We start from the raw sequence: 15,225 nt of genomic DNA on the forward strand, positions 1-15,225 counted from the left end.
GCTTTACATCAGGTGAATAATATACAGGGAATCCCAATTCACACATAACACCCACCTGGATGAGTTCCTGTGTGACCTACTCTAGGTGATCCTGCTCTGGCAGGGGGGTTGGACTAGATGATCTTTTGAGGTCCCTTCCAGCCCTTGATATTGTGTGATCCTGTGATTTCTGTATGAGATATTGTACATGCCAGCTCAGCATCCATCCAGTGGAGGCCTTTTTAAGAAAAGACTGGTAATTCAGGGATGACAGGGCTGGAAGCAGCCAGCTGTTGAGAGTGGGGTCCGGTGGGAGCTGATAGCAAAGGCCAGAGAGCAATTCACAAAAGGTCATGCTCCTGGCAAGGGAGCACCATCACAAAAAAATGTCCAGCACTGAGGTCCCAGCTGTATTAAAGGTGCAGAGATGGGGAAGCACACTCCCTGAATCTGCCAGAGCAGCTGAAGGCCAAGCAGTCACTGTGTGTTATTGTGAGGGATGCTCAGCTCAGCTCAGGTCAGCAGCACGAGGGACCTGGCACAGTCACAGCCTGAACAGTGGCAACCCAGCACTGCAACACTGGCAGGTTCTCTGCTGAAGTGTGACTGGCAGGCTCCTGCTGAGAGGTCACACGTGGAAAATGGAAAGGCTGGAGACTGAGAGGTCAAATCACAGAGACATACTATTCTGCTTTTACTGGGTAAAGGGATGGTATTGCAAATAAGTGAGAATAAAAAAGAAACATGGTTCTGGACAAAGCTTGACTCAGTTCCCTTTGAAAGACTTCACTGGAGATTGGATTAGTCCTGGATCATTTTTCTTCTGAGGACTTGAGAGATATTTCTATCCCCAGTTTAAAACTCAAGGTGTTCCTTTAGAGTCAGCAAAGATTAAATGGTATTCATAATAAGGAATTCATCATCTGCAAAGTCTCTAAACAGAGGCATTCAGTGACTAGCCTGCAAATAGCTGGTGAGGAATTAACACTCCTTGGGCTTCTTCCTCCCAGCTTCCTTCCCCTCCAGGGAAACTGATCCGTGGCTGTTCTCCAGCCTGGCTCCAGGTTAGTCCCTCACTTCCCTATGTTGAGACTGAGGGAAGGTCAGGCAGGACACACAGGATCTGTGGCAATGGGGAAAACACTGAGGCACGGGACATGCACTCTGCAAGGATGGAGTGAGCACCTGCCTGGAGAGGCACTAGGGACACAGGAGTGGGAAAGGACAAGCTTTAGTACAACACTGAACTGTGGCTCTGACATCCACTACTGTAGGCTGCTCGTTTGCACAGCACAGGAGAAAACACACGTGCTCCAGCCTCCTCTGACTGCTTGCTCCTCTCCCACCCCTGAGAGGAAGAGAGATGCATCTTGTGAACTAAAGTGGGTGCAAAATAGCTACTACAGGATTCCTGTTGAACTCAGCTGCGACAAAGCAGCTTGACAAAGCATGTAGGGGCTGGCAGGTACTTACTCTCCTCTTCTCCCCTCCCCACTGTCCCCATGCCTCCTGGACTGAAGCAATGGGAGCTGGTCCCAGCAGCCCTCCTGTTTCTCCCTGACTGCTGTCAGTTTTCCCTTTGTATCAGTGAATCCCATACACCAGTGCCATCAGCAAGTTACACCTACAATCCCCTGGCGCTGTGATACCCTGTGTCACCTGTGGCTTGCCCAAGGGCACAGGAAGCTGGATCTGTTTTTCACAGGCTGCAACACACTGGAGCCTGCTTCTGCCAAGGGAAGGATCGCTCCACTCTGCAGCCATAGGATGGACAGATGAATGTATGCTGCTGTCAGCCCTTCCAGGAGCTGCCTGCAGTGTGAGAGCACGGGCATGGGCACCTGCCCAGAGACCTCCGTGCGGCGTGGCTGGCCACTGGCTGCAGGGGGCGCAAGCGGCTGGTTAGGCACGAGGCAAGCTGCACAATACTGAGCAGCACAGCTATGGCTCATGCCAACCACTGTCTCACTGATCTGGCAGTGGTTGGAAACTGCATCCCAGGAGCTTTCCTGAGGGTATGTGATGCTTTTATTGGTTGACTGATAAATACTGAGGTAAGCCACATTGTTACACCTGTAAAGTTTACTGTGTGTCTACTGGGAACGTCTGATAATCAAGGCAGGGGAGTGGACAATATGAGCCAAGTACAATGGGTGCTTAGATTGCAGAGCAAAGAATCGTTCTTGGAGCTACTCTTGCACTGAGGCAACTTGAATCTCAGTTTTTCTTTCCTGGTGAACTTATTCCCAGCATTGACATGACTGGGAAAAATTCCTCTGCCCCCACAGGATGCTCTTTGTGTTCCTGCTGAAGCGAAAGACGGCGGCAGCAGCATCAGCAATTTGGGGGGAATAGGGATAATTTTGTTAGTGTAGCATTTTTTGAAGCCTAAAAGAAGCTGCCACTAAAATAGCCCTGATTTCTGTTTTGCAAATGGTGACCACTTTGTTGCTAGGATTCTTTGGCACTGAAAATGGATCTGTGTGGCTCCCCTTCGAGCAGCATCACCCGTAGGTGTGTCTAGGGCCAAATTCTTCATGCCACTCACACACACACCCTTGCATTTTAGTGAGTGACTTTCTCATCCTGCTGTGATGTGTGATATGTCTATTGTCTGGGATCCAAATGCCTTTCTTTTCTGGGATTTCCTTGATTTCTGCTTGAAGAACTCAAAAGTACCTTGCAGGAACTACTGCTGAATCTGACATTTTAGAGGACTGGAGGCTCCTTCTGTCCTCATCTTCAGATGGCAGCTTGAATTCATGAGTGTGAATGGTGTGAAATGACAGCCTGTCTTTGTATGGTATTTCAGGGGCATCCTAGCATCTGAAATTCAGGTGCATCAGCAAGATTTATACCTTTTCATGGTTTGTCTTATCCTGCAATAGGCTCTGCTAGGGAGAGGATTTAACGCTACCATTTTGTGCATCTTCCCACCCTGAGACATCCCCCCTGACAGCTCATCGATGGAAGGAGGAAATTATATCTCTGCAGGGATTTAAACAATGAGAAGCCAAGTGATCCCTGTTCACCACAGGAGGGCAACTGCTGAAGCTAATGCCTGAGTCAGTGATACTCCAGCCACGTGGAGTGCATGCAGGTTACTCTTTTCAATCCAAGTGAGAGCTTTTCTGCTGGCCATTGGCAGCATGGCCCCTGCCAGCAGGGAGTGTTCATTCTCACAGGAGTTTCGTTGCAGAAGAGCAAATGATACATCCAAAACATCCATGCAGCAGCCAATGTGCTATGCGTTCAAGGACTGGAGGGAAATTCTCTTTGATGCAAAATGGTTTTTTCTGTTGCCTTCTCTCCCTTACATTTCCCATTCCCTCCATGCTGGCAGCCATGCTGAGAGCACTTGCTACTGGCTCAGCATGAGCTAGGGGTAATGGCCTTCTTGCCATTCAAGATATATAGCAGGAGAGATTTTGTTTCAGGCTCTCCAGGAGGGGATTTATGGGATGTCTTCTGTAATATCTTCCTTTTCCTTCACCAGGCTTTATTACTGATGCCCCATGTGGTGCCCAGATTGAGTCACATGGTGGAGGGCCACTTCTGCCCATCATACACCAACATCTGGTTTAGCACATAGCCCTGCAGGCTGCTTTCACACTGCACTAATGAGTATCTGACCTAGGAGTTCACTTGGCCCTGGAAAGCAGTAAGAGGTTGTGCCTTGACTCTTCTGTAGTTGTCTTCTTTGACCAGTTTTTCGGTAAGAGGGGGAACATTTTCCACTGGCCCATCTTGACCAAGATGGGAGAGTCTCTCATAGTTAGATACTTTCCAGATCATAGATGGGCCAGGAGGACTGCTGGCTCACACAATGCTTTGGTGCTGTCAGGCATGTTGATCCCATGTTGACTCTCACCCAGGTCTTTTCTTTGAGCCTGATTCCCTCCTGCCCCTGCCAGGCTGTCTGATCTCAATCCTCACCTGCTAGCACCCTTCCCTCAGTGGCACTGGCAAGGGCATCAAGGGCAAACGTGTTTACACATGGAGTTTAAAAGGACGGGAAAGCTTTTGGCATGATTTCTCTCAAGGAGAATGTTATTGCCTTTGAAACTGGGGAACCCAGATACCTGGCTCCAAACCAGACACAGACAGTCAAACTTGGGCCCCAAACTGTCCATAAAACAAACATTGGAATAAATTCATGCTGGGACAGCATATTTTCTGCTTATACAGCTTGTGCTGGACTTTTCAAGGAGACTGAAGCATGAAGTCTAACAGAAGAGGAAAAAGCCATTTTGTCAATAGAGAACTAAGGAGAAATGGTAAGCACAAGGCAAAATTATGTATCAACATTTTAAGGACTGACTCCAAAATGGTTTGATCCATTTCCTTTAGACTTCACAGACTGTTTCTCCCTTTCTATTGGGATCAGTTTGGAAACTTTCAGTTCAAATTTATTTTGCCAGTCAAAATCATAAGTGGACAGAAGCAGAGGTTTCTCATTGTCACCAGAACCGTTTGCATGCTGTATGCAGCACTGAGACAGCTAGAAAAAGAAGAGATGCTTCAAGCCCAGACTGCCATACAGCACCTTTTGGAGTAATATACAGCTACTGATGAAGAATATACAGCAACAGCAAGCTAGGTGATAATGTGCTCCACTGAAGCTTTGGGAAAGCGTCTCTTAGCATTGTTTGTAAAGCTGTGGGTGGGATTGCTCCTGTCAGTGAGCACTGGAAGTGTGAGAAGCACCTTGTCCACGTGATGCCCACAGCCTTGTTTTCATGATTGACATTTAGCTTTGTGAAGACAGTTGTCTTGTGTAAGTTCGTGGAGTATTTAGCCATTAGGCTGGCAGAGTTCTGCAGGAATGATTACTAGATTTTACACTAGCCACTGGAATTAAGTATAAAATCACTGCTGGTAATGTTTACAGTTGGCACAATCATTAGCAGGCTGGTCTGTGATGGTGAGATGAACATGGTCCTGTAGAGTGATCTGCTTCACTTGGCAATTTAAATCCAAAGCCAAATCTGAAGTTACACATTTCAGGGTGGAGAGTGCAGCAGAACCTTCAGCTCTCCTCACAAATTGACTCAAAAACCTGGGAGCAAAGGGGGTGACCACGAACTCACAGGGTGGTGCTGGGTAAAAATCTACTGATGCAACTGTTGGAGACAGTAAAAGGGGGAGTGAGTGGCAATGGGAGGTGATTTGATGGTTTGGTATGCTTCAAGTGAAATAACTGCTGAAGCCCTGTAACTACTTGGGGGCCGTGCATTTAAGAGGGATCTGAAGATGCTGGAGAGCAGAGCACCAAGAAGAGCTAGAGCGGTGCAGTGGAGGACTTCAAGACCTTGACCTATTTAAATTGTTGAAAAGAAGGCTGAGAGGTATCATAATTAGAACAGAGAAGTATCTTCAGAGGGAGAAGGCAGTCATATGAAAGGAGCCTTTCATCACCCAGAGAATGGTCATCCCCACCACCATGAATAGGGGCTGAAGTGAGACGAAATTACAATGGCAGTAAAACTTAATCATCAAAACAAATTGCAAAGGGGATTGCAGGTTCTTTGGTTCTTTTAGCCTATCACTTCAAGCAGAGTGTCTTTGTGGAAGATGAGCTTTTAGCAACCCCTGGTTACTGGGCTGTACATAGGACCGTAGAGCAAAATTACATTGCCTGTGAGATACAGGAGCTACAAGGAGAAGGTGTAGGGTCTTGGTGTAAATGCAGTTTGGGTTGTAACAGAAGCTGAATCTTCCTGGGCCAGAAAACCTTTGCTAAGTTGATAGGAGAAATTTCTATGATTACCTGTAAGTGCTAAAGGCTGTTTATTATATCATAAGGATCCTTGTCATCAGTGAGGAACAGCCACATAGTTAGTGGGTGAGTCCTGCTGTCAGGCATACTTGTATCCAGAGGCCAGCAAAAGCAGCAAGCCCTCAGTGGTAAAACAGACGCACCAGAGTTTCAAGTTAGGCACCCAAAAACCTGGGCTGGTGGAATCAGAGATCTGGCTTGCCATCAGCCCCTTGCACTTGCCACCAGAGCACGCTGAGCTCCAGCTGCTAAGCAGGGAACATGCCAGGCTGTGCGCTCCCCCTCCGCCCTCTCTCCACCTCTTCCACACTAGGTGAGATTAAGAGCCCAAATCTGCACCCTTGCTGCAACACAGAGCACATTGTAATGATTTTAATTATGGTTGCTGCAGCCAGAACCCGACCTGGCTGCTGTTGAGCCAGGGGCAGCACTGTGTGGGTGTGCCTGTGAGAGGGAGGCTCCATGCAGGCCTTGCATACCTGCTTTTGATTTGTGCATCTGCCATCAGAAGGTGTCTTTGAAGACAAATGCTCATTCAGCCACTGCCTGGATGATTTATCATTTGCAAACTAAGCTTTGCACAGAACTTTCTTGAAGGAGAAAGAATGGAAATGTTGCCAGCCTGGAAACTCCTGTCTGCTACAGGTGTCAGATGAAATTCCTATTCTCCATCAGCAGTCAGGGCTTTCCAGGCTATTTTCCAGCAGCTGTGGCAACAAATTAAGTAGTGTCTCAGAAGGCTTCATGCCATCAGGCAGAAAACAGCCCATGGAAGGATGTGGAGCCACCTCTTTGGTTTGTGTGGTACACAGAGCCTTCACTCTTCCTGACAAAAGCCCAGTGTGGATACTGAGCAGAATGTGGAGCCAACTGCCTGGGGCCAGGGAGAGCTTGAGGCAGGGCTGTCCCCAGGTCTTGTCCCTCCAAGCACAGGCACCAGCAGCCCTCCCCACACGTGCCATCTCTCACCTATGGCATTTTCTTCACTCATTTGGAGATCTATTAAAGAATTTGGGAGATGGTGTTGTGAAGTGTGGAAGAGGAAAGTGAATTTTGGCTTGTTTATTATGGATAGTTTGGGTAAGAGTTAGCAGGAGCTTCCAAACCAGTCAGGTGCAAGGAGAATGGAGGCCTCTAAAAGCTCTTCAGCAGCATGCCAGAGTGTAACAAGACATTATTTACAATATGTGTTTTTAACATAACTTGAAATTCATAAACAGTAGTACTGACAGCTCGAGTCTGCCTCTTCACAGCGTTCCATCCAAAACAGGAGGTGTTTACAACTTGTGTTGTCACCAGAGCTGGTTGGGATCTTTCAGGTGAAACATCTGATTTGGCAAAGCTATCCGTCCTCACAGAACAGTTTGGGTCACAAGGGACCTTCTAAGATCACCTAGTCCAACCTCCCTGCCATGGGCAGGGACGTCTTGCACTTGAACATTTCGAATGACAACATATCCAAAACTTCGCTGGGCAACCTGTGTCTTGTTTAATCTTCTGTCAGGAGATTTCTCAGGTCAACACTTAAAGCAGAGCCCCCAACAAGCAGGAGAGGAGGACACCTCTCTTGGTTTGTGTCAGAGACCCAAATTCATGAACTCTAGCTCACAGGAAAAGTGCCTGGTGACTGAGCCTCTGTCTGTGCTGGGACAGTCTCTGTTTGGCTCTGGATTTCTGTCAGGCTCTTTGTCTTTGCTTTCTTCAATTATGTTTCAAAAGAATCAGAACAACACAGATACCACAGCATTCCTCAAAGGATGCAGCTCCCGTGCACTGCCTGGGCCAAGTTATCATGGAAATTATTCGTTTCCTTTAAGCATTTATTGTACTCATCCAGAAATGCAAGCTTGTCCTGTTTCAACCTGAAATACTGTGCACAGGAAGGAGAAAATTCCACCCAGTACCACAAACACCATGCTTGCAAGAAGGTGGTATGTTAATTAATGTAAGTCTGGGAGCCACTGGTTTAACATGTTAATGAATTTTCTATACAGAGAGAGATGGAAAGATGCATTTCCTTACCAGGTCTTTGAATGTCTGATGCTTTTATTGTAATTCTCTTCTGTTGTGTGTCTTTCTTACAAACACTTTAATAGTGTTTCTAATGGTATAATTGTGTTAGGTAATTATTTCAGGAAAGAGAAGGACAAATAAGAGGATATAGGCCTGGTGAATGTTTTCAGAACTTGAGATGGGAGGGACGGCTGTGGGAGTCGAACCCCCACAGCAAAAGGTAGATCCTTTTATAACCGAGGGCTTGTGGAGAGTGGGATCTGCTGAGGAGCAAAGGGGGATATGACACAGTGGGTCAGAAGGGCCAGGAGAGAAGACTCATGTTTTTCCCAAAGGGTTTTGAACATAAAGGCCCTGCTGAACTGGACTGGTAGGTGTGTGAATCAGAGAGAGGTGGCAGTCTATGCAGCTCTATGGCTGCATGTCTTCACTAATGCAAGGAGGAGAGGAGCTGCCTTTTTTATAGGCTGCGGTGAGAACAGTGGAGGTAGCCTGGCTCAGGCTGATCCAGCCCTTTCAGTACAGTGGGCTGAAGACCACTGTGTATTGTATGTCTCCAGAGGAGACATACAATAATGTCATCTTGCTTCCAGCCCAGTCCAGTACTGCTCCAGGACTGGTGAGGCCAGAGCCATCCCTTCCCTCAAACAGGCCATGGCGTTTCACGGAGCTACTCATATTTAGGAGGGCATATTTGCCTGCTCTGATATGGCCACTGATAGCCCTAACCAGCAGGGCTGGTTGATTCACCCCCTTGGGCAGAAGCCAACCTGTGGGTTTTAAGTTGGACCACAAAGCTGCCCAGAGCAAAGTTGTTAGTAAAGGGAAGAGAGATAAAGGGAAGGTGTGGATTGCAGTGCCTTTGGCAAATAGTGCCTTAACTGATGTGGGCTAGCCCTCTTGCATGGCTGTGCCCAAGGCCAGGCTGACAGCACTTCAAACAAGTCATATTAAAAATGGGGCTTCCTGGTGCTCCATGGAGTACTGAAGTACACTGTGAATTAAAACTGGCTGCTGGGTCCGCAGGCATTCTTCACAGCATTAACCATGTGTGATTTGACATGAGAAGTACCTGTGGAAATCAAAGTGTGAACTTAAATGCCTGTGTTAGAATATTGCCCAGCCGTTTTCTTCTGCACAGTCCCAGTGACTGGAGCAGAGAGGTGTTCATTTTTAGAGTTTCCTTCACCTCAGAAACCTTCAGGGTAAGAAAGGGGTACAAGTTTGCAGTTCTTCTCTACAGTCATTAATGCATTAATGTGGCATTTAAACACTCTAGTTCCATGTCAAGAAGAGAAAAGCAGTGATTCCCAGTGGAGTTCCCATGCATCAGGAGAGCCTGGAGCTTTGACCCGGGGTCCAATGTACGACTGGGGCAGAAGCCTACACTGGGGCAATGATGATGCTGGGGCAGAGCGATGGGTATTTGGCAAGGGTCTCGAGAGATTAAACTCTCCATGACTGCACATAAATTCAGGGATTCACCCCCAAAATCCACATAGTGATGATTTGGGCACTGTGTGATGCCACTTTGCAGCTTTCCTCAAGGTTTCCAGCAAAGGACTAAGGAAAACAACCTTATTCTTACCCATACTAAGGTCTTTTCACTGCCCTACCTCCACAAAAGTTATGTACCAGGTCCTTTAAAACCCACTTAGCTTCTCCACACCCATTTTGGCCACTGTAAAGGGACTACAGCCCAGAAAAAGTATTCTTTATTCTGACATACACATACAAAAGGGTTGTGGTAAGAATAGAAATTCTTTACAGATTCCTTCTCCTCAATGCATCAGGAAGAACAAGGGTTCAGATTCTGCCCTTAGCCCTTGCAGATGGATGCTGGTGTAGCTCCCTAAAATCAATACAATTACTCTGTGCTTAGACAGTGTTGGATTAGAAGCTATGAAATCAAAACCAAACCCTGTGAAGTCTAGTTTGGCAGTGCTCACAGCAAGCCATAAAACCCTCTGTAGTTACTTAGAAGTGGTTCTCTGTCCCAGAGGGGAAAAAAAAGGCCAAAGAAAAGGGCAGCAGTATCAAATGTGACCTCGGAGGCCTGCAAGGCGAGATGCCAGGGCTGCCATCTCCCTGGGAAGACAGGAAACTTGTCTTTCTAGTGGCACCGTGCTGGGATTTCCTCAGTCAGAAGATGCTACTTCTTAAATTCCGGTCTATGTCAAGGTTACTCACTGCATTCTAACTGCTGTGGGTCCAAGATAAGCTGTTCAGGGGAGAACTTTATCCATGGGGAAAAGAGAAGACACTTCCCAAATGTAGCATCTGTTGTCACCTGCGGTTTAATAGTGTTTGATGCATTAGAAGTGGCCTCTTGGGAGAAGGATTAGAGCGTGCTTCTATTTCTGCATGAAATCAGGCTCGGCAGAGGGCAGGAGAATGCATGAATATTAGCATGTGTCTGCTCCCTGGCTGTCATTTGCTGCGGGCTCGGGGGGAGGCAGAGGCTGGCAGTGACAGAGGGACGCACAGAGCCGTGTGCGTTACCTGCCAGGGCAGCGGGGCGTCGTGCCGCACGCGCTTTCTACGGGCGAGTGGCTGCCAGCCAGTAATGTAACTCGTGCTGCTGCTCTTTGCAGGGAGACAGCTCTGCTTCCGCTAGCTGCTTGCCTCCACTTGGCACGGGTTTTTCTTATAGCCCAGCATAGCATGACGATGCAGCTGATTCACTGCACCATGGCTGGGGTGAGGACTGCAATCAGGCCGGCTCAGGGGACGCAGTGGGAGTAAGAGGCTGTGTACTCCAGCTCTACTCCCAGCTCGACTTTTGAGACTTGAAAGAGAGTAATGTGCTACGTTTTGAATATTCATGCATACACCCTTAGCTCCGATGCTTAAGCTTTCAGGTATTTTAGGCCAGAACTAGTTTTCTAACCAGCCTGGAGCTGTGTTGCACCGTGCTCTAATCCTGACAGGTTTTTTTTTCAACTAAATGTGCTTGAATCTAGTAATTTTCCCGATGGCTCTCCTCCAAGAAAAATGGTGTCGATCATTTGGTAGGTTTCAGGGTTGGGTGTGAGTCAGCTCTGAGTCAGGCAGCAGCTCCATCTCCGTGAAGTGCTAATCTCCCTGTGCTTGCACAACTCACGAGGCCGTGGCCCTGCGATGGCCACTGCTCCCGAGCCTCCCCAGCAGCACAGTGTGGGAACACAGGTGCTGGGCGCTCTCAAGGCAAAGGGGCAAGTCCACAGCGCCACACTTTCAGCTGTTCACATGCTGAGAAGCCCTCTGGCCTCAGACAGTGGTGAGATGCATAGATGATGCCAGCTGCAGGCATGGGGAAGGAGATGGAGACTCATCTCACTGCGAGGGGTCCATCCGGCTGGGGTGCGAGTACAGCGAGTCACTGCTGCACAAGCAACTTCCCTCCCCAGAGCAAGGAGGAAGCAAGAAAGGGATTTTGTTCAGAGCCCTCTGTACCTGGCGTGGTGTTTCTGTTTATGTTCACATTTATATTAAGTAGGGTGGTGTTCCAGTCCTCAGGCGGCTGAGAGCAAAGCCAGACGCAGTCTAGAAGGCAACAGTCACCGTGTGCGTGGAGCAGAGTGGTGTGACTGACGGGTTCCTCTCTCTTTGTCTTTTCTCTCCCCCACCCCTGTGGTGTGATTGAAGCAACGCCCTGTGAAGCAGTCCCTGAGTGCCTGCATGTGCCGAGAGTCCCACTGGAAATGCCTCCTCCTCTCCATCCTCATGTACGGCTGCCTGGCTGCAGTGGCCTGGTGTCAGCTGGCCCGGGTGACCAAGCTCACCTTCGATAGCTCCTTCAAGGGCAAGTCCATGATCTACCATGACAGCCCATGCTCGGACGGCTACGTGTATATCCCACTGGCCTTCCTCTCCATGCTCTACGTGGTGTATCTGGTGGAGTGCTGGCACTGCCACGTCAAGAGAGAGCTGCAGTACAAGGCAGACGTGGACAGTGTCTATGAGTGCATCAACCGCATGCAGCAAGCCACTCCGTGTATCTGGTGGAAGGCCATCAGCTACCACTTTGTGCGGCGAACCCGGCAGGTGACCCGGTACCGCAACGGCGACGCCTACACCACCACGCAAGTCTACCACGAGAGGGTCAACACCCACGTGGCTGAAGCTGAGTTTGACTACTCTCACTGTGGATACAAGGACATCTCCAAGGAGCTCCTAGGCCTGGAGAGCTACACGGCCACCAAGCTGAGGTTCACCAAGTGCTTCAGCTTTGCCAACATTGAGTCTGAGAACTCTTACCTGACTCAGAGGGCTCACTTCTTCACGGAGATCGAGGGGCTGGATGACTACATGGAGGTGAGGGAAGGCATGCAGCTCAAAAACGTGGACTTCAAGGAGCTCATGATGGCCTACGGGGACCCAGATCACCTCCCGTGGTACGTGTCCCACTATGCCTTCTGGGTGGCAGCTATCCTGATGATCTCCTGGCCGCTCAGGGTCCTCATAGAGTATCGGACTGCTTACGTCCACTACCACGTGGAGAAGCTGCTGGGCCTGGAGTACATGGCACCCAGCGCAGCTGAGGAGCCCTTGTACCGGTACCGCATGCCCCGAGACGCCACGCAGGACAGCACCGAGCTGGAGTGGCACATCTGCACCAACCGGCAGCTGATCCCCAGCTACTCCGAGGCCATGCTCATGGACCTGGCCAACTCCCCGGCCTACAACAGCTACACGGTGTGCCGCTACGGCCAAACGGCCCACGGCTGCGAGCGCTGCAACCGTGCCTCCAGCACCTCCTCCATCTTCTCCCGCCACGCTTTGCACAGCTGCAGCGGCAACTCTCGCCTCTCTCTCAACACCAGCCGCTTCTCGCTCTGCCGAGTCCACGGCTCCCACAGGACAGGCCTCTGGAGGAGCCGCAGCAGCAGCATCGCGGAGCGGGGCTGCCAGGACGAGCAGTGCTGCTCCTACTCCAGCCAGCTGGCTGTCAATGAAAACCCCCCAACCTACCACGACGCCCGCTTCTTCCCCGTCCTCATCGTGCACAGGCCGGAGGGGCACGACGGGCGGCATTTCTATGTCAGGCGCTCCTCTTGTCTAGAAACCTCTCTGTGACAGCCCTGCGTGGTTTCTCGGCTCCTGTGCCCCGGGACAGGCCTTGCAGAGATGCTGCCCCTGGGGATCCTGCAAGCCTCGGTCACCACAGCAGGTCGGCTTCAGCCCTTCCCCCTGCCTTTGGACATAGTCACCCTGACCGACGGCTAACCTCATTCCCAAGAGCTCTCCCTGCTTGGGCTGATCCCCCTTGTCTTTTGTTCCCCTCTTCCTTTTGCTCTTTCACTCCTCACCCTCTCTCTGTTCCCTGCCTCTCCCTCCCAGTCTTTTTTTCACATTTCAGTCCCAGCATTTGACCACTGCTGTCACTGGAGGACCGATAAAGCCAGTGCTCTGCAGCTTATTTGCCCTCTTTGATGCCCTGCAAGGTAAGGAAGTCGGATGGAGGAAGGCAAAAGGCACACAGCCAGCCAGTTAAGTCAGGAGGATTCAGATCTGCAGGCACTGAGTCACCTCCTGCAAATCCCAAACGGTGTGCTCTTAAAATTTCTTCTCACCAGTCTTTTTTCCTCTTCTTCCGTCATTTATTCTCTCTGTTCTTCATGTTCTCCTCCTCTTGCTTTACCCTCATCTTCCTAGGGCTTTTTGTTTTTCAGATTTCTCACCTCTGCTTTCCAGTTCTGGGATTTTGCCAGTGAGGGTGTATTTGGGGTGGAATTGCCTCCCATTGGGCAAAAAGAAGGGCTTCGTGGCACAGATATCGCTGACTGCTGACACAGCTACGGGCTATGCCCCTGAGAAGTGCTGAGGACTTCCCTTCTGCAGCAGTGATGTTGACCAATAAAGCAAAAAGCCCTTTACTCACCTTGCCCTGTCTGGTCTGCAGCAGAGACACTGCTGCATTTCCAGCTGTAGTTAACCTTGTCGAGCTCCACCCCTGTTAGCAATCTTTGAGAGCTGTAGATCAGTGCCCTGTTAGTGTCACTATTTTTAGGACTGTGAGTCTGATTTGTGGTTGTTTCATTCCTCCCACTTGCTCAGAGCAGCATGGGTCAGACAAGGGGAGAGGGGCTGAAGAGGGAAAAGTAAATATGGTATTAACCCTCCCACTGCTAGTCTGGAGTTTTCAGGAAGCTCTTCTACCCGCAGCATCTATTAGAGCAGTTGCAGGACTGCTCTCTCTTATCTTTCAGCTTTCTGTGTGCCCTGGGGAGGGCCCACTGCTGCCTTCTCACCTTCCCAGGCAAGGTGCGGTGCCACCCCAGCCCTAGGCAGGGAGCTCAGCTGGGATCCAGCCCCACCAGCCACTCCTGCTGGGGCTCCTCTTCCTGCAAGGCTTCCCCCAGAGCAGGTGCAGCACCTCTGGGAGTGAATCCCAGCAATGCCGAACCCAGAAGGTCTCCAGTTCTAGAGAAGCAGACTGCTGCGCTCTGGGCTGTGGACTGACTTCCTGACCTGGCCAAGAGGCTTATGGACTCTGAGGACCCGTGAGGGACCTCCCACCTGCCAAACCTCCATCCCACAGGGGACGGTCATAGGCTGAGCAAGCTCTGTACCATTTGGTTGTGTGGATGGTGGAGATTATTACCCACTGTGACTCACAGGAGAATGCAATACGATCGCAATACAGTCACTTCCAAAACCAATGTGTCGTCACACCACACAGCAAGTAGGTAAGAAGTCGAGCCCCCAGAGGGGCTGGCAACAAATGCTTCCTCCCAAGTCTGTTCTGTGCGTGTCTACATGTAATATGAGATGTGTAAAGTCACATTGGTATGTGTAGATTATCTAGAACTCTGCATACTTATCTGGTGATTTCTTATGGCATTGACTGTTGCACCGTGTTAAATACATTTTGGTTGGGTTTGGTGACTCCATTTTGATGTGCTGTGTTTATTTCATCTCCTGAAATAGAAACATTGGCAATACCTGGCCAACCTGCTGCAAATGTTGGCCCCGTCAGAAAGGTTGTTTAAATTCAGATGGTTCCATCTTTTTATAGTGTAAATACTTTATGTATGATTTGTGTGACATTTTCGTTCTGACAGCTTGGCATTTATCGCAAAAGAGAGATGGTAACACATATGATGTGTTAGCTTATCACCTCTGAAAAAGAATAACCATCCCAGACATGTGGAGGAAGGAGGTTTGGGCTCAGGGTAATCATTATGGTTGGTCTGGGGCCAAACTGAATAACACTGAAACTTAAGAGAAAAATCCAATCTTAGATCCACCCTTCAGTGACCCAATCCTGTGCCTCATCTACACCGTGCCACCTACCACCCCCAGGCAGAGCTGGGAGAGTTTGGGAGCTGGGAAAGGATCAGGCCTGGACTCAAAGCTCGGACTCACCCCTGATTATCTCGTATTCTGAAGTCAAAGGAAGTGCAAGTCTTTCATATGGTCCCCTGTCATTATCACAGAAAGTGAAAACCAGCACACATGGAAGATGTAAG

General features: G+C 49.5%; 1 protein-coding gene across 4 annotated transcripts in view; it reads left to right on the forward strand.

Moving 5' to 3' along the window:
- LOC104553806 (transmembrane protein 151B) overlaps positions 1-14,646 on the forward strand; it is a 31,097-nt gene extending 16,451 nt beyond the window's left edge. Inside the window, exons 1-3 of one of the 4 annotated variants that reach the window (XR_009818971.1) lie at positions 4,209-4,256; positions 11,399-12,923; positions 13,113-14,646. Coding sequence is in view for 2 of the 4 variants with exons in the window: in XM_061998724.1 (XP_061854708.1) it covers positions 4,254-4,256; positions 11,399-12,829 (1,434 nt within the window). In the remaining 2 variants the exon portion in view is untranslated. Of the gene's footprint in view, positions 1-4,208; positions 4,257-11,398 lie in introns of those variants that run through there. The other 3 variants (XR_009818972.1, XM_061998724.1, XM_061998725.1) reach the window with 3 other exon arrangements.
- The last annotated feature ends 579 nt before the right edge of the window (positions 14,647-15,225 follow it).

This window comes from Colius striatus, chromosome 6 (genome assembly GCF_028858725.1).
Source record: "Colius striatus isolate bColStr4 chromosome 6, bColStr4.1.hap1, whole genome shotgun sequence".
NCBI lineage: Eukaryota > Metazoa > Chordata > Aves > Coliiformes > Coliidae > Colius > Colius striatus.